The sequence below is a fragment of the Suricata suricatta genome, chromosome 10, assembly GCF_006229205.1.
Source record: "Suricata suricatta isolate VVHF042 chromosome 10, meerkat_22Aug2017_6uvM2_HiC, whole genome shotgun sequence".
In the NCBI taxonomy this organism is placed as follows: domain Eukaryota; kingdom Metazoa; phylum Chordata; class Mammalia; order Carnivora; family Herpestidae; genus Suricata; species Suricata suricatta.
The window spans coordinates 94,442,606-94,460,843 of NC_043709.1; the positions used below are offsets into that span (position 1 = coordinate 94,442,606).

Here is an 18,238-nt window from a genome sequence, read left to right on the forward strand (position 1 = left end):
CGAGAGTGCTTGGGCACTAAGCACAAACAACTGGACAACCATCTGAGAAATGAACGACCTTCTGTCTTCTCATACTGAGGAGCACGATAAGAAGAACAGGGAGAAGGAGCTGAGACTATTGATCTCCTTAGTGCCTCCAAGTCTGGGTAAAAATTTAGCCGGCAGATAGGTAGTGTCAATGAAACCAGCTAGAAGGAGTTGAGAGAGTTAAGGACAGAAGGTGAGTTAATTAAGTAATAATATATCACTATCTAGCATTCTATCTGTTTTATACCTTAGTTTACAGCATGATAGTCTTTGATCCATCTTGTTTAAATCTCCCTTCCTCAACATGGTTGGGGTCAAATTCAGAGACTGCTTCGCGGGGTAATACTCAGACTCTCAAATCATACCTAGTTCCTGTATGAGGTTGAAAAACCCACATTCCTTTACGGTTACTTTAACTTCCTCTTCACACATGGGACTACGTATAGTTAGATCTACAAATGCTATAAATATCTTGACAATAGGTGTTTTGTTTTGTTATTTGGAGTTATATACCCTTACTTGGTTGGTACAGCTATGTGACTACCTCCCAACCTCGGGAGACATGTGAAGCAGTGAGGGAGGAAGGGAGAGACTACTACATATTGATGTAAGTAATAGGCCCAGCACTGCGCTAGGTATTTTACCTAAATTATCTTGTAGAATTTTCAACAGCCTCAGGAGAGAGATGTTATTGTCTCTACTTACAGGTGGAAAAACAGAGGCTCAGAAAGCTAGAATGACTTATACACAGTCATGATGAATGTTGGACCTGAGACCCAACTAGAAGTCTGACTCCAAATCTCCTTCTCTTACCACTGTCCCATGGGAAATTACAGGCACGGTAGGTATAAGAATGAAGCTTGTGAAATTCTGGGGCTGCCCTGCCATGATCTGGGTAGAAAGAGGCAGGTCTGATGGGCCTTCAGGATTTGAAAGTAAGGTCATATAACTGGTTGAGGGGACTTGCCTGTTGTGCTGCCCCCTTTTCTGGCATGACACATGCCTTGCTGCTCTCTGTCATTCTTCATTGCCCTCAGGAGAGAAACAGGTGTCCTGCTCCCTAAACTAGGAAGGGAGGGCATGGCAAGGTCAGGTGTTGTGCCTCTGGATGCTTGATGAATCCCCTCTCAAACCAGAACTAGAACCACAAAGCTCTGATCCAGTCCAGTGCTGATTCTGTCTTTCCCAGCTTGCAGACTGCTCAGCTCTGAGGCACACCAACTCACTCTTAAGGAGGGACTCTGCTATTTGCTCCCTGCGGTGCAGAATGAGGTTCCCAGGGGCGTCTTTTTCATCTTGCCATGCATTTGTCCTTGTATACCTGGGATTACCTTCTATGTGTAGAATCTTTACAGGGATACACCCTGTATGACACAGCCTTGAGGTCAATGGTAGTTGAGCTGATTTCCTGCTTGTGAAATCCCCTGTTCATTGTCTCTCTGCCTGCCTGGGTCTGGGACTCATTTATCAGAGTATGAGAGAGTGTGTGCACGTGCCTGTGTGTGAGTGTGTGTGTATGTGTGTTCCCGCAATCTTTTCCAGAATGCCTTCCTTCTGTCCTTTTCAGTGTGGCTCTCCTGTCTGCCCGAGGGCAGTGTGCTAGAATAGACTGGAAGAGTGGTAGAACAGGGTAGAACTCCTCACTTCTAGGGGAAACTGCTAAGACTTTTAGAGTTCCAGAAGTCCCCCCACTGCTCCTGAATGAAAAGTCCAGCAGAATGAATAGCAAATGAATTGGAAATACAGTGTGACTGACAACTGTAGCAGGAAGTGTTTGAGACAAGCCCCAGGGAGGCGTCTCTTCTGGCGTGTCCATCAGGTAAGAGAAAGGAGACGAAGATGGATCCGAGGTGATTCTGTGTCTAGAGGGGGGTGGTAGTTGTGCATCCTTGGCTTTTTCCTTATTGAGAGCCCTCATTTGGGCACTTGGGTGGCTCAGTCAGTTAAACAACTGACTTCGATTCAGGTCATTGGCTCTGGGTTGGTGGGTTCGAGCCCCACATCAGCTCTCTGCTGTCAGCTCAGAGCCTGGAGCCTGCTTCAGATTCTGTGTCTCCCTCTTTCTCTGTCCCTCCCTCACTCATGCTCTGTCTCTCTCTCTCAAAAATCAATAAACACTAAAAAGTAAAAAAAAAAAAAAAGGAGAACCCTTCTTCTGGGGTGGGGAAATTGTTGATTCGTAACCTCGGGAAGAGAAAACAATCAGCAGGCAGTGTCTAATTTGAGAGACATTATTTCTGGGCTTTTGAGGTTTGCGTGTGGTAGATGGAGAATTCTGGAATCGAGAATGTGAAAAATAGAATGATAATTACAATAAAAATAAAATGTCTTGAATTTGTACACCACCTCCAAGGAAATCAAATTAATCTCTGTGATCATATTAAAAACCTGATGGAGTGTGTAATGTTACTGCAGTTGCTACCTAGATGTTGGGGGGGCAGTCTGTCCTGCAATCACAGTGCTCCTCTACAAAGCTAATATTTTGGGAGGTGGCAGGATACAAATTCGGCTTCTTCATCTCTCCTGTGTAGAACACATGCTTTAGAAATTCCTGCAGATGGGTTAAAGTAAGAAGGAAGACTGGGACGCCTGGGAGGCTCAATCAAGTGAGCATCTGACTTCGACTCAGGGCATGATCTCACATCGGCCCACATCAGCTCAGAGCCCACTTCAGATACTCTGTCCCCTCTCTCCGTCTGTCCCCTGCTTGCACTCTCAAAAACAAATAAAATATCAAAAAATAAGAAGGAAGAAAAGCTGATAACACTAAGTCTTATTGTTAAAAGGCTTTTGTTTTGTTTAAATAAGGTCAGGATTCCCAGGCACCATGGGAGCCTCTTTTTTAATGGTTTCAAAGTACATTTCAAGCTGTTGGTATCTAGGAAGGTGGGGGAGGGGGAGGATCAGAACAGTCACAGTCCTTCAACATTTGCGAGGAACCGGAGGACAAGGGATTCCTTCTGGGCAACCTCCCCTTCTCTCTGCCTCAGACACCCTGGGAGACTCACCTGGCAGCAGGCAAGTTAGCCATACTGGTCAGATTCTCTGGATTGAAAGAGGCTCGCCTCTTCAGTGTGCCTTTCCCTTTGTCCTCTGACAAGTGTGATTCAGGAGAAAGGTGGAGCCTTGGGAACTGCATGGTCCTCCCTATTCTTAGGCCAGTGCCCCATCTCCTGGGAGTTCTAGCCTCTTCTTGAGCCTCGCACTCACAGTGAGAGATCGCCAGTCCTGGAAACTAGTCTCTTTCCCCTAAAAAGCAGAAGATAGAATTAGGATTGAGATCAAATCCAGGAAAATGAACAAACAAAGAAAAGGATTCAAGATTCCATAATCTAGTGAGTACTGGGGAACGTTTCGGATTCTCTATTTTCTGGATACACTCTGAAGACAGATATGCAGTCATTGTCTGTGGCCCTATAAGACCTTGGGGCACACATGTACAGGTTCTCCTCGCCTGTCCTTTCCATATTCTCTTGTTATTTTTTGGTGAAGTTTGGTTTCAGCATTGTGGTTTCTGTGATTCTTTTGGATTCGGACATAATTCCTTCTTGACGTTCCATGTGAGTGACAAGCACAGATGTGCAGTAAAGTAGTTTAAGGAATAGTGGGTTTGTAATTAAAAGACTCGGGCATGACACCTTGCTGTAGCATTTACTTGCATTTTTGTTTGTCTGTTTTTGGTTTTTCTGTTTTTTAGGCTGGGCTTAGAATCGAATCTTTTTGAATGTTTTAATGTTTATTCATTTTTGAGAGAGATGGAGACAGAATATGAGTGGAGAAAGAGCAGAGAGAGAGAGAGAGAGACAGAATCTTAAATGGGCTCCAGGCTCTGAGCTGTCAGCACAGAGCCCAACGTGAGGCCAAACTTGTGAACTGTGAGATCATGACGTGAGCCCAAGTTGGACACTTAATCAACTCAACCACCCAGGTACCCCCCACATTTAATATTTTTGAACCTCATCTTCCCTGTTGTGTGAAAGTGTCTAGCGTAATACCTGGCACAATATAGTTGCTCAACATATGTTTATTGGAGCTGAAAATGAGAAGGACAGCTTGCTTTTCAGAATGTTAAAGATTAAGTAATTTTGGGATCCTGTAGCTAGATCTGAGCGATTCTTCTCAATCTCATTTCTAACTTAACATGTGCATTCCATTAAATGGTGTTTTGTTTTATTTTGTTTTGTTTGTTTTGCTACACATCTCAAGGACGAGGGTGAAGGGGGAGGGAAAGAGAGGGTGAATGAGCTAGAAGGGAGACTGCCTCAGTCTGGGGACTGCTACCTCCATAAGTTTTACCCTCCTCACCCAAAGTCTTTGAGTCCTCTGCCCCACAGCCCATAGCTATTAATAACTCCCTTACCCGGTGTGGCATCCATCTGGGTGGGTGGGTCACTTGTCTTTGTAAAACAAACATGGCTGACAGACCCACTTGTGTTGATACACAGATGGCAAGGCTGAGGGTGGAGGCCGGTGTAACAGTTAACCATATCTTGCTGGAATGGGACCAGAAGTTATATGGAGATTAGTCAAGGGACTTCTCACAACACTTAGGCAGGCGGAGTGCAGGAGAATGGATCTAATTTTTAAAGTTCTAATTGTAGGTAGATTTGGTAAGATGAGTTTCTTCTGGACACCCCTGAGTAAACTGCTGACTATATCTGGAAGACTATTGTGTTCATGCTCACTGGACCCAAGGCTCACTCGTGGGGGTTGCATTATTCTTGGAAAGAGAACTGTTTTTGTGTGTAATGAAAGAGGCAGAGATGTGACGTGGTATTATGCTTGCCTTGTGCCTATGCGTAAAGGGTTGGAGAGTTTATGTTAAAGAGTTAGCTTAATTGCAGTTATAATCATTCACTTCTCTGGGCTCTAGACTATAATCTTGCAAAGATCTGAGCTGCACTTTACTCCCCATCTCACTCTCATCTTCTTCCTATTGTATCTCTTTCTTCATTGTGCTATTTCCTTCTCTAGACTCTCCATTCAAGCAGGGAGCTACAGTTTTTAATATGCCAACAGAAAGAAGCAACTGAGAAGAGAGAAAATAAAGAATGGTAACCACAAGTGAGACAATAGTATTGTTTTAAATAGAAGCCTGCCTTAGGGGATATGGCACTGTAGCTATAGGGATGTGTAAACTATAGGCAGGCTACGAACATATTTTCCAAGCATCTAATAGAATTATCAGAATAAATAATTTCACAACTTTCCTAGATCCTTGATACCAATGGCTTGAATCCAGGAAGATGTAGTAATACATAGTACCCAGCAGAGAACTGCGGGGTGATGTTTTATATGTGTAAGGAGGGTACTTGTTGGGATGAGCACTGGGTGGTATATGGAAACCAACTTGACAGTCAACTATACTTTAACAAAAAAGGATTTTATGGTCTAGGTAAGAGGAGAAGCAATAGCCAATATAATTTTTTTCTTTTTGAAGATTTTTAAAAATTTTATTTTGAGAGAGAGAGTGCGAGTGAGCAGGGGTGGGGCAGAGGGAGAGGCAGAGAGAGAATCTCATGAACTGTGAGCTCAGGCCCCGAGCCAAAACCAAGAGTTGGGCACTTAGCTGACTGAGCCACCCAGGCGTCCCTTGAAGATTTTATTTTTAAATAATCTCTATACCCACAAGGGGCTCAAACTCCCAACCTCAAGATCAAGTCTCTACTCTAGTGACTGAGGCAGCCAGGCACCCCTATATACTTTTTTCTTAACACAGTGAGAAAATGGTCTATATGTCATAATAGGGGATAGAGTATTGGTCATATTGTATGGAAATGTTGGTCAAGAACATTCTTCCAATAGATAGGTTAGAATCTAATCTATCCTAGAAGGTGTGGGCATCAAGGTGTGTGTTTTCTCAGGCTGACACACTGGGCAGACAGTCATGAGGTAATTGAATATTAACTGCAGAGTAAAGAGTGGTGTAGAGAGGAATATTGTTATTACAGGCAAATATATGCATCTTCTGATATAAATGCTTTGGTGGTGTCAAAGCTTGAAGGTTTCTTGTGTAGGCTTCCACGCCTATGTGGGTAGGTATGCTTGGTGCGTATACCTTAAAAATTCTATACTCATATGGTATAGTCCACTATGTCACTAGCCAAACTATAGTAATTGGAAAGAGCTTATCATAAAAACATCTGGAAAACAATCTACTGAGTGGGCCTCCCCACAACCCAATACGTTTCCTTGCTCCAGCATCTGATTACATTGGGCTTCTAGTTGTTAATAAACCTAGCTTCTTTAAAGTATCCATGCACAGATAAAACTATACACAAATGAACCGTGTTCAGGAAATGTAAAAGAAGGCCATACTGTATCCAAATGATCACATGGTGCCCTGTAATAAGTGTGACATGTAGGTGCCTGGGTATAGGCACGGATTTGAGTCACTGGGTGTCGGTATGTTTGATCATGTGTCAATAGTTGACTCTGGCCCACCACAAGTAGATCTAAGTGAGGATACATGTGCATACAGGCCTTTACATTTCTTCCTTCGGTCTGTATTAGTGGGTGTGTGGTTTGGTTTCTGGGCAGAGTTCGCAAGTTGGAGCTGGCTGCTCACTGACTTTTTCTTACTGGTCTTGTGGTTAAGAGAGATTATGCTCACTGAACCTTCCTCAGAGAGCCAAACTCGTTAGACTGGCTGCTCTCTGGATGAACATAATTACATGTGATAATGCACTAAAAGGGAAATAAGAGGAAAGGAAAACAAGAATGAGAATGGCAGTGAGAAATTTTCAAACAGCTTTTGAAATCACCTGACTGCGCCAATGTTTTATTATTTAATATCTTCTCCTCCACCCTCTGGAGTCTCTCTGATTCTTAAAAAATTTTTTTTTAAATATTTATTTATTTGAGAGAGAGAGAGCATGAGTGGGGAGGGGCAGTGAGAGAGGGAGACACAGAATCTGAAGTAGGCTCCAGGCTCTGAGCAGGGCTCCAGCCCATGAACTGTGAGATCATGAACTGAGCTGAAGTTGGACGTTAACCAACTGAGCCACCCAGGTGTCCCGGGGCTCTCTGATTTTTGCCCTATCCCAGGGCTTTTCCGTCCACGTGGTCTTGAGGAATTGTGGAAATTTTCTCTGCTCCTTTTCACCTTGTCTTTTATGCTTGTAAACTAGATGAGATGGGTTTTGTTATCTGATAACTCATTGACTTCATAGATCACCTGTTATGTACAAGCCCACAGATAAGAAGGTGCCTCTCCTCTGCTATTTTCTTCCTGGCTACTCCTCTGTTTACATGGGCTTCTGTCAACAAACCACACAGCTGTCTTTCTTCTGGGTTGGAAGAAAATGGTTTAACTCTCATGTCCCTGTACAAGAATAGTGAAAAGGGGGTGTGGCTGGAACTGGAAGGTCTCTTTGTATGTGTTTCAGGCACTAAGAGACTCTGCCTCTGTAAGTTACATTGTGGTTATTAGGATCAATGTGTAATATAATAGAAGACCACCTAATATGGTGAATAGCACATATATACCATATAGGATAATATCCTATAAAGCTACAGTTCTGATCTGTAAAACTTTACCTTGTTATCAAATCACTACAAAACTATATTGTATACTTAGGATCACCTAGGGAGTGAAAAAAAAAAACAAAAAACCATCCACCCCCCCAACCCCGTCAGTCAGAATTGATTAGAACCAGGGGAGACCCTTGTTAACCAAGGGAAAAATCAAGTTTGTAGATGTATATGAAAGAGTGGTAACCAATTCTCTTCAGAGAGAACCAAGTTTTTGGAGGTGTAATTTTATTTTATTTTTATTTAAAAAATTTTTTTAAATGTTTATTTTTGAGGGAGAGAGAGACAAAGCACAAGCAAGAGAGGGGTAGAGAGAGACACACACACAGAATCTGAAGCAGGCTCCAGGCTCTGAGCTGTCAGCATAGAGCCCGATGCAGGGCTCAAACTCACAAACCATGAGATCATGACCCAAGCAGAAGTCAGAAGCTTAACTGACTAAGCCACTCAGGAACCCCTGGAGGTATAATTTTAAATATATGCTATCATAGAGAATTAAAAATGATGTTCATAAAGCATCTCTGGCCCAGTAAGCAAGAAACTAAGAACTATGGTTTACTTGGAGGAGAATTGGGAACGGGATAAATGGAGAATGATGGGGTGGGAGAAAAATATTTAAGGTATATCACTTTAATTTATTATTTTTGATATATATGTAAATATATATGAAAGAATATATATGAGAGAATATATATTATATATAAATATATGAGGTCATCATTTATATTTATATAAATATATAGTGTAAGAGACAGAAAGAAGATGACTTGGTCATGACAATCCCTTTAATTTATTTACTCATAAGAATGAATGCCTGTGCTGTCTATGTATAATGGGCAGGGGAAGGTCCAACTAAAAAATAAGTAATACAAAGAGAAAAATTAAAGTTGCTTAGGATTTTTAAAAAATGTTATTTATTTTTAGAGAGAGAGAGTGCAGAGGGAAGGGTAGAGAGAGAAAAGAGAGACCCCCAAGCAGGCTCTGCACTGTCAGCACAGAGCCTGACCTCAGGCTCCATCCCACTAACTGCGAGATCATGACCTAAGTCAAAATCAAGAGTCAGATGCTTAACCGACTGAGCCACCCAGGGACCCCAAACTTACCTTGGATCATTGGGGAGGTAGATCATTCCCATATTACCCATGGACCACAATTGCTCAAACAGGAACTATGGACTTGAACATTGGAGCAGCGGTCTTGGGTAGGAGGGAGGCCTTTGAAATAATTTGAGAAATAATGGCATGAAAGGATAAGGCCAGATCAGGGCTATACTTCCTGTATAATAGAAAAGAGAAAAATGCCAAGAAAAATCAAAGTTCTTCACACTTGGATTTCAGAGAGATGGATAAAATGAATGGATGATTCAGAAAGTTTTAGGTAGTCATGTACTTAATACCTAATGTTCTATAGAGATATCTTAAAACTCTCTATTCTCCATCTAATTTTTTGCAGAACTTAGTCCTTGGGAATTCTTCTCAGTGGTGCCCTGTACATTCTCTGAGGGCCACACATAGCGGTGGACAGCTGTGTGGCTGAGGTGAGAGGATCATGATGCGAATACTACTGGAATGCAGTCTCAGTGACAAGCTGTGTGGTAAGGACAGATACCACAGATGCCTATCTTCTGATTCTAGGATGACAGAGACTAAGGTCTGCATACATTCTAGAAGGAAGATGAGACAACTTCTAGAAGAAATGAAGACTGTGTTGATAAAGGAATAGGCACTAGAGCTCATTGTCTTTTATTTAATGCTTATTTATTTATTTATTTTGAGAGAGAGAGCTGGGGAAGGACAGAGAGAGAAGGAGAGAGAGAATCCCAAGTAGGCTCTGTACTGTCAGCACAGAGCCTGATGCAGGGCTCAATCCTATGAATGATGAGATCATGACCTAAGCCAAAATCAAGATTCGGACTTAACTGACGAAGCCACCCAGGCACCCAGGCCATTGTCTTTGAAAAGGGGCAAGTGCCAAGAGATCCAGATGTTGCATCCTCCACTTCAGCAGGAACAATTAAAGATGAGACACATAGCACGCTTGATAGGCTGAGAAGCAGGGGCACTAGGGTTTCTGATTAGAGAGCTGCTTCCCAGTCATGGTTCCATTGTATGCAAGTAGAGGGGAAGAAGGAAGAGAAGATCATTTCATGCATAAGGAGCTGAGGACTGATGGGTAGGGGAAGTTGTGTGAAATATCAGATTGGGGTTCTTTTTCAATCTATTCTCTTCCTGCTTGATTTCCTCCCCAGTTGTCCGGGAGCAGCAGTATGAGATCATCATCATCCCAACCATTCTGGTTGGCGTTTTCCTCATCCTTCTTGCAGTCATCCTGTGGCTTTTTATCAGAGAACAAAGAGCTCAACAACAGTCTCCTAGACTTCAAGGTAAAATTCAACATGGGGCTGGGGAAAGGCTCAGGGAAGATGGGGATTGCAGAAAGTAAGACCCAAGTGTCAGTGAGCCCAAGTTTAGAAGGTGAGGTCCCTGCTATGGGAGAGGAGGTATGGGACCCCTCTTGTGGAGTTGAAGGGAGGTGAGCTCTTCTCTAGGAAGTGGTGAGTAGAAACTCAATATGTGCTTGGTAGTTGACACTACCATAGGCAAGGGAGTCCTCATGACCTGTTTCTGTCTTCTTTTCCTATTGTAATATCAAATATTTGGTCATGTGAGTGTCTGCGTATTGGGAAGGAAGATTAGTGGGTAAAGCCCAAGGCTTTGTTACCAGCCTTAAAGGATGACATTTTAGTCTGTAATACATCTCAGCCCTGCTCTGTCCTCCTGGGCTATGTGATAAAGGGGGTAGTCTTCATAGCAGTCTTTGAACTGTTAAGTAGGAGATAATGTCTTGTTCTGAAGCATACCACTGAGCATATAATGAAAGAGGATTAGCTCACATGAAACTAAGAGTGAAAAGAAAAAAAAAATTCCTGACAGTGATCAGAAACTGTATAGTGACTGATCCTCAATCCCTCTCTACATTTTGTCCCTGTTCTCTTTGAATTCACTTACAGAAGAGCTTCTCAAAGAAGTTGTCTAAACTCATTCTGATGACTTCCACTTGTCACATTCTCTAATGCTTTTATCCCTACCACTCCACCAAAACTACTACTTCCAAGATCAAAAGTGACGTCTATATTGAGTCCTCGTCCTCACCTGTCAAAAACATTTGACATAGTTTTGTGCCTCTTCCTTCTAGAAACACTTCATTTCTCCTTTTAAACTACAGTCACTTCCTAAATGGTCTCATTTTCAGTCTTACAGTTTCAAACACTTTCTCTGATTGTAGTCCCCCTTGCACTCCAGATTCCTATATTAAACCACCAATTTTGTAGTTTAGATCAAATATACATCTTCTGCGTGATATGCCCACAACAAAGGTCCTGAAATTCCCTCACAAATGGTCCCCCAATAGTCTTCTCTAACAGCAAATGGCAAGCCCTGTCTTCTATGTGTTCAGTCTAAAATCTTGAAGATATCTTTGATTCCTCTCTCTCTTACATTCCATATCCAATCCATTAGCCAATCCTGTCAACTCTATCTTCAGAATAAACTGAAGCAGCTCTCACCTCTCATAGATGCTTGTCATACATTCCTAACTGGATGCCCTACGTCTTCCTCTTTCCCTTTATAGGCTGTTCTCCACAAGACAGCAGAATTATTCTTTTAAGGCCTAAGTCAGTTCTGGCCATTCTCTCCTAGAAACAAAGTAGAATTTTTTTTTAGACTAAAAAAGGACAAAATTCTTTCAATAACCTTCCATGACCTTGGGGTACTCTCTGGCCTTGTCTCGTATAATTCTCCAATTATCCGATATAGTTCCAGCTGTACTAACTTCATTTCTCTTCCTTAAGTGTGCCGAGTAAGCTTCTTCCCCAGTGCCTTTGCTCTTTCTGTTCCCTCTGTCTATAATATCCTTCCCAATACCAGTATCGTTTGCTCTCTAATTGCTTCTAGGAATTTCTCAAATGTCATCTTATCAGAAAGCCCTTTCCTGATCTTCACATGTAAAATAGCATTTTTGATGTTTCTGATTCTGCTATTTTCCTTCCATAACACTCAGCACCTGGTTGGTTATTATCTGCTTCCTTTCTCCTACCATTAGAGAGTAATCATAAGAATCTGGATTTTGCCTAGTCCTGACACCTAGAACAGTGCCTGGCATGAAGGATGTGATATTTGTCAAATAGATGGAATGAATGAATGAATGGATATTTAATGAGAAGAATGAATTTCTCTTTTCCAACCGAGAAATGTTGACTAAGAAAAGGGGAAAATACCAGAAGATATTTTTGAGAGACTATAGGAAATATGCAATAATTAACTTTGGGAACATCTTAAGGGAGGAAGGATCACCATGGCTTGGAATTGAGTAGTTATCCAGATTCTCCTCTCCACCTTTAAAAGGCCTTAAGCAATAGCCCCTACTGGCAGCTACCACCACCTATATGTACTTGGGGCTAGAGTACCTATTTGGAAAGTTCCTTAATTGTCTCCATACTATACGTATATTGAATTATAATCTTGAGAAAGACAGAAAGAAAATGTCATTACCACTTTCCAGAGGTCCATCTTGAGTTGTCTTAGAAATATTGTAAATGTTCTAGAAAGGTTGGTATTGATGTTGGTTCACAGAGAAGTATCAGAAGTTGTCCTCCCATTGAACAGAGAAAAAATGGCTAAAGGAACTTACTTTACAGTTTCTTCCATGCCCTGTTCTCCTGGAGACCCTAGGGTAGGGAACCAATGGTTGGTATCATCTCTTTGTTCTAGGCATTGCCGCTGTGCCTCCATCTAGGGGCTTAAGCTTGGAGGCAGCAGGTCACGGAGGAAGCATGTTTGTGCCACTTAAAGAGAGATCGGTGGAAAGCCTCCTACAAACTATGACTCATGCTCTGGCCAAGCTGCAAGTGCCCCGGGAGCAATTCTGTGATTCTCTGGAGCAGATCCACAGTGGTAGTTATGGAGCCATCTATCGAACCAAGATGTACATTGGGGACCCTGCTAAGCCAAAGAGTGTTGTCCTCAAGGCTTTGAAAGGTAAAAGTGGTAAACGTGGTTCACTTCTCTTCCCGTTTCACTTTTCCACTGTGAGTCCCCAACAGTGAATGCTGACAAGCTTGCAGACATGAAGATGTTAGCCAACAGATAGCTGGGATCACCATTGTGGGCAGAATAAGAAGGGAATAGAAAGTGAAAACTTGAGGCAGAAATGTTTTTCTTAGTAACTCTCCCAGCTCAACTTTGCCTATTGAGGGTGCTAGAACTGAGTTTTTCATATTGGATATTACTTGCATGAAGATTTTGAAGTTGTTCCTTCTTTTTTCTGCATCATCACTTTCCCTAATACTGTTTTCTTCCCTTTTTTCTTCCTCCCTACCTCTTTTCCTTCCTACCTCCACCCTACCTCCCTCCTTTCCTTCCTTCCTTCTTTCCTTCCTTTCTTCCTTCCTTCCTCCCTCCCTTCTTTCCTTCTTTCCTTCCTTCCCTTCTTTCTCCCTCTCTCTTTCCCTTTTTTTCTTTCATATAGGCCAGTAGTAGTGAATAGATACAACAGAACAGGATAGGATAAGCAAGAATACTAATCAAAAGGCCTAGGCAGTGATCATATTTGAATGTAAACACTTGTCTATTTAGACAGATGAAAGCCTATCCAGTTCTAAAACCTATGATTCTATGTAAGCTTTGACAAAAAATCAGTGACACTGAGGATTATCTTCTAGTTAGTTCCCTTTCTATTTACTTTTTGTCTATACTTACTCTCCTTGGAGCTTTGAAAATTACCATCTGAGGTTGCTTCCTCCCTCATACCTCCTGTTTTATTGGTAATGTTCTGATTGCTCACTTCCCATGGCTCTCCTGTCCTCCACAGAACCAGCTGGGCTCTATGAGGTGCAGGATTTCTTGGGGCGAATCCAATTCTATCAGTACTTGGGGAAGCACAAGAACCTGGTGCAGTTGGAAGGCTGCTGCACAGAAGGACTGCCACTCTATATGGTGTTGGAGGATGTGACCCAAGGAGACCTACTGAGCTTTCTCTGGACCTGCCGGCGGGTAAGTGGTAGACAGTGGTGTTAGGAAGGCAAGGCTTGACCTGGCTGAGTAGCTGTTCACATGTCAATTAGCCTGACAAATGACAAAGCAGAGAGGCATTATAATTACATAGCAGAATGATTATCACCATCCAATGAAAATTGTTATGAAGATAGAAATGTCCTATATCTATTCTGTCCGAAATGGTAGCCATCAATCACATGTGGCTATGGAGTACTTGCAATGTGGCTGATGTGACTGAGAAACTGAATTGCTAATTTTATTTAATGTTAAATAATAAACTTTTAAATAGCCACATGTGGCTAATGGCTACCATATTGGGCAGTGCAGATTAGAATACAAACTCTAAGCTTTACATCTTACTAGCTATGTGACTTTGGGCAGGTCATCCCTCTGAGCCTGAATTTTCTGAATCTGTAAAATGAGAATAATAAAAAATTATTATTAAAATTAACAGAAATTATGCATGTGAAAACTATTGTTAGGACTGCTTATAATTTTATTGCTGTTAGCCTTAAGTGTGTCTTCTAGTCTGTAACATTGCTCTAGTAGGCAAGGGTGGCTGAGAAGAAATTCAGCTTGAAAGTTTTTGTACTTTAAATTCTTATTAAAAAAGTTTTTAGTGTCCAGAAACTTCCACACTAAAATGCAAGTCCTTTTCCTTACAGATTTCTTACTTCTCTATATATTCATCTTACTGAAGTGCTGCATTTTTTTAGTTAGTTCCTCACTTACCAATGAACAAGTTCAATATTAACCAAGCCTCCTTAATATACTAATTATTTATTACCAAATGTGTATGATAAAGGGACCCTGTTTCCATGCCAACTGGGTACAAACAGGGTGATGTGCAAGTCTTTAGGCATTTAAATCTTTTTAAGAGGTTAATCCATCTGTAACTTGGTCTCTGCTTTAACCTTACTAGCTTCTTTCTATTTTCAAAACGATTATGCTTCTCTATTTTAGGCCATTGGCACATGCTTTTCTCATTACACCAAACTCCTCCCTCCCCTTTTTTGCATAGTCATTGTCCACTCATCCTTCAGATCTTTTTTTGTCACCAATCATGTGCTATTTCCATGTCTTTCATGGTGCATATATTTATGCATGATTATTTGATTATGATTCACACGTGTTTGTCACATTGTAAGATCCGGAAGGCAGCAGAAATATTTGTTTTGCTCACTCTTATATTCTGAGTTCCTAAGATGAAACATGGCATATATTATGCATGAATAATGATGTGTTGAATTAATGTGCTTAATTCTCTCTCTCTCTCTCTCTCTCACACACACACACACACACACACACACACACACACGCACACACAGACAAACTATCCCAGGGAAATTGTTGCTTTATCCAGGGGATAGTCTTTCTTACCTGATATTCTGTTCTTCCTTCATTTTGTGATTCATCCACATTCTGCATTGTTTTTCCAGGCTAGTAAATCAATGTACTTCTCTGCATATCTGAGAATCTCTCTCATATTAGCTTTTCCTTGAATCTTAGTCTTTATGTTTTTGTATCTTTTCTTTAGCCTTGATACCCAAGAACATCTCTGCATTGAATTCAACACCCCCAAAATAAATAATCCAGTTAAGAAATGGGCAGAAGACATGAAAAGACATTTTTCCAAAGTAATACAATTGGTTAACAGACATATAAAAAGATGCTCAACACCACTCATCATCAGGAAAATACAAATAAAAGAAACCCATGAGATACTACCTCATACCTGTCAGAATGACTAAAATTAACAACACAGCAAACAACAGATGTTGACAAGGATGTGGAGAAAGGGGAACCCTCTTACACTGTTGGTGGGAATGCAAACTGATGCAACCACTCTGGAAAACAGTGTGGAGGTTCCTCAAAAAGTTAAAAATAAAACAACCCTACAATCCAGCAATTGCACTACTAAGCACTTACCCAAAAGATACAAAAATACTGATTCAAAGGGGCACATGCACCCTGATGTATATAGTAGCATTATCAACAATAGCCAAATGATGGAGAAAGCCCAAATGTCCATTAACTGATGAATGAATAAAGAAGATGTGGTGTATACAAATAAATATTACTCAGCCATCAGAAGGAATGAAATATTGCCATTTGCAAAGATGTGGATGGAGCTAGAGCATAAGTGAAATAAGTCAGTCAGAGAAACACACCTACCATATGATTTCACTCCTATGTTGAATTTAAGAAACAAAACAGATGAACATAGGGGAAGGGGGGATAAAAGAGAGGGAAGCAAATTTAAAGAGCTTCTTACCTATAGAGAACAAACTGAAGGTTGCTGGTGGGAAGACGATGGGCTAGATGGGTGATGGGTGTTAAGGAGGCCACTTGTGATGAGCACTGGGTGTTCTATGTGGGTGATGAATCACTGAGTTCTATACTTGAAATCAATATCTCCCTATTTGTTAACTGACTAGACTTTAAATAAAAACTTAAAAATAAAAGAATATCTCTGCCCCATTTTATTTTTTCAAAAAAAAAAAAAAAAGAATGAAGTTTGGCCATTCATGGCAATGTGGATGGGCCTCAAGGGTGTCATGCTAAATAATATGTTAGGCGGAGAAGGACAGATACCATATATTTTCACTCATAAGTCTAACAGGAGAAACCTAACAGAGGACTATGGGAGGGAAAGGGGGGAAAAAACGTTAGGGAGATGGAGGGAGGCAAATCATGAGAGACAAGTGCCCTGGTCATGTCATTTTGGTATCATGCTTTTATCTTTGTCTCTTAGGATGTGATGACCATGGATGGCCTTCTCTATGATCTCACAGAAAAACAAGTATATCACATTGGAAGGCAGGTCCTCCAAGCTTTGGTAAGGCTGGGCAAAATGACAACAAATGTCATGGATTTTTCCTATTAGCCTTGTATTTGAGATCATATTTCTAATATTTATATTTCCAAATGGGGTATATATTATAAAGACAATCAAATAGAAGTTAGGGGGCAGAAACTTAAGCACTGCTAAATTGTTTTCCCTTCTTTATTTATGAAATTATTTAGGTAATATACTACAAGATGGGTAATTCTGGGCAGAACTTAGTCAACTTAGGGTTTGTACAAGGAACAGGAAGGGTTTTTAAAGGTTTCTCAGTCTTAAACGTCAAAAATCAGAGCCAAGAGTTATATGCTTATACTCTTGCTTTCTCGCATATACTATATTAGGAGCTGTAAAATGGTAAATAATGAGCAAGTTGGGAGGAGACATGGGAAGAGAAACCAAATGGGTGAAAGGCTGCAGAGCTATAAGGAAGTGTACAGTTTTGTACCTGCAAAACAAGAAAGACTAGTTCAGCACACGTTTTGTTGGAGACTTGTTTTGATACCGACTATGATAGGAAAGATACATACTTCAGAAAGAACAAGGAATAGTGGGAGAGGAGAAATAAGAAGGGGCAACAGTGAGGTCATTCCTTCATTTTAAACCAACTTAGAAAAAGAGGTAAGAGAAATAATGCAGGATTTAAGAGAAAAAAAAATCTACCTTTGTTAGAATTAACCAGGAAATTTAGATGACAATTTTGATGAAGTTATTTGGATAATTGTGTTTAACACTAGCATTTGCTATGGAAAATCAGGGTCTGAGAGGCTACTAGTTTAAATGTTTGGTATATCCTGCCTCCTTGAGGTATGTATGAAATGTACCAGGAATATAGATGAAATTTGGGAAAGCTTAGAAAAGGAGTAAGGTGTGAAAGAGCAGTAGTAAAAACGTGTAAGTGTATATTGTACGGTGTTTGGAGAGCTTCATTGGTACGTCCCCTGGATGAAGTCTGGGTGTCAGGATACAGCCTGCCTTGTATTCAGAGCCACAATTGTGGCAGTGCCCCACGGGGATGCGATGACCAAGGTTCTAGATGATCAGTTACAAGGCAATATCATACTATCTTTTTTCTTACTTTTAACAACTGCAAAGTCACGACATTCTTTAATTCTTCTCCTTACAGTATAATTTCTTTGTTCTAAAACCTCACCTCACAGGGACAGAAAACTGCTAGTCACTGTTTCCTTCATCTTCAGTGACTGGAAATGACTATCTTACCCTCTCATTAAATTTTTTTAATGTTTATTTATTTTTGAAAGTGAGAGATAAAGGACAAGTTGGGGAGGGACAGAGAAGGAGACACAGAATCTGAAGCAGGATCCAGGCTCTGAGCTGTCATCACAGAGCCCGATGCGGGGCTTGAACCCACAAACTGTGAGATCATGACTTGAGCTGAAGTCGGATGCTCACTCCTGACTTTTATTTTTATGTCATTCTTGTTTAGGAGTCATAGACCCCAATCTCTAGCTCTTTGGTCATATATAGCTTTTCAACTTCCTATGCCTTGAATAGCCTGATGTTGGGGGAAAGGATTAAAGCAAATCAGCACCATATAGGTGCAATTTTTTTTTAATAGTTTATTGTCAAATTGGTTTCCATACAACACCCAGTGCTCTTCCCCACAAGTGCCCTCCTCCATGTCCATCATCCCCTTTCCCATTTCCCTCTCCTCCTTCAGCCCTCAGTTTGTTTTCAGTATCCAAGAGTCTCTCATGGTTTTCCTCCCTCCCTCTCCCTGACTCTTTTCCCCCCTTCCCCTCCCCATGGTCCTCTGTTA

General features: G+C 41.1%; 1 protein-coding gene across 1 annotated transcript in view; it reads left to right on the plus strand.

Annotated features, from left to right (window-relative positions):
• Window positions 1–18,238, plus strand: part of STYK1 (serine/threonine/tyrosine kinase 1) — a 44,827-nt gene that overhangs the window by 17,565 nt on the left and 9,024 nt on the right. The window contains exons 2-7 of the mRNA XM_029954421.1: window positions 735–868; window positions 9,013–9,154; window positions 9,809–9,943; window positions 12,330–12,596; window positions 13,429–13,610; window positions 16,369–16,452. Coding sequence (XP_029810281.1) covers window positions 9,109–9,154; window positions 9,809–9,943; window positions 12,330–12,596; window positions 13,429–13,610; window positions 16,369–16,452 — 714 coding nt within the window. The 5' untranslated portion in view covers window positions 735–868; window positions 9,013–9,108. The remainder of the gene's footprint in view (window positions 1–734; window positions 869–9,012; window positions 9,155–9,808; window positions 9,944–12,329; window positions 12,597–13,428; window positions 13,611–16,368; window positions 16,453–18,238) is intronic.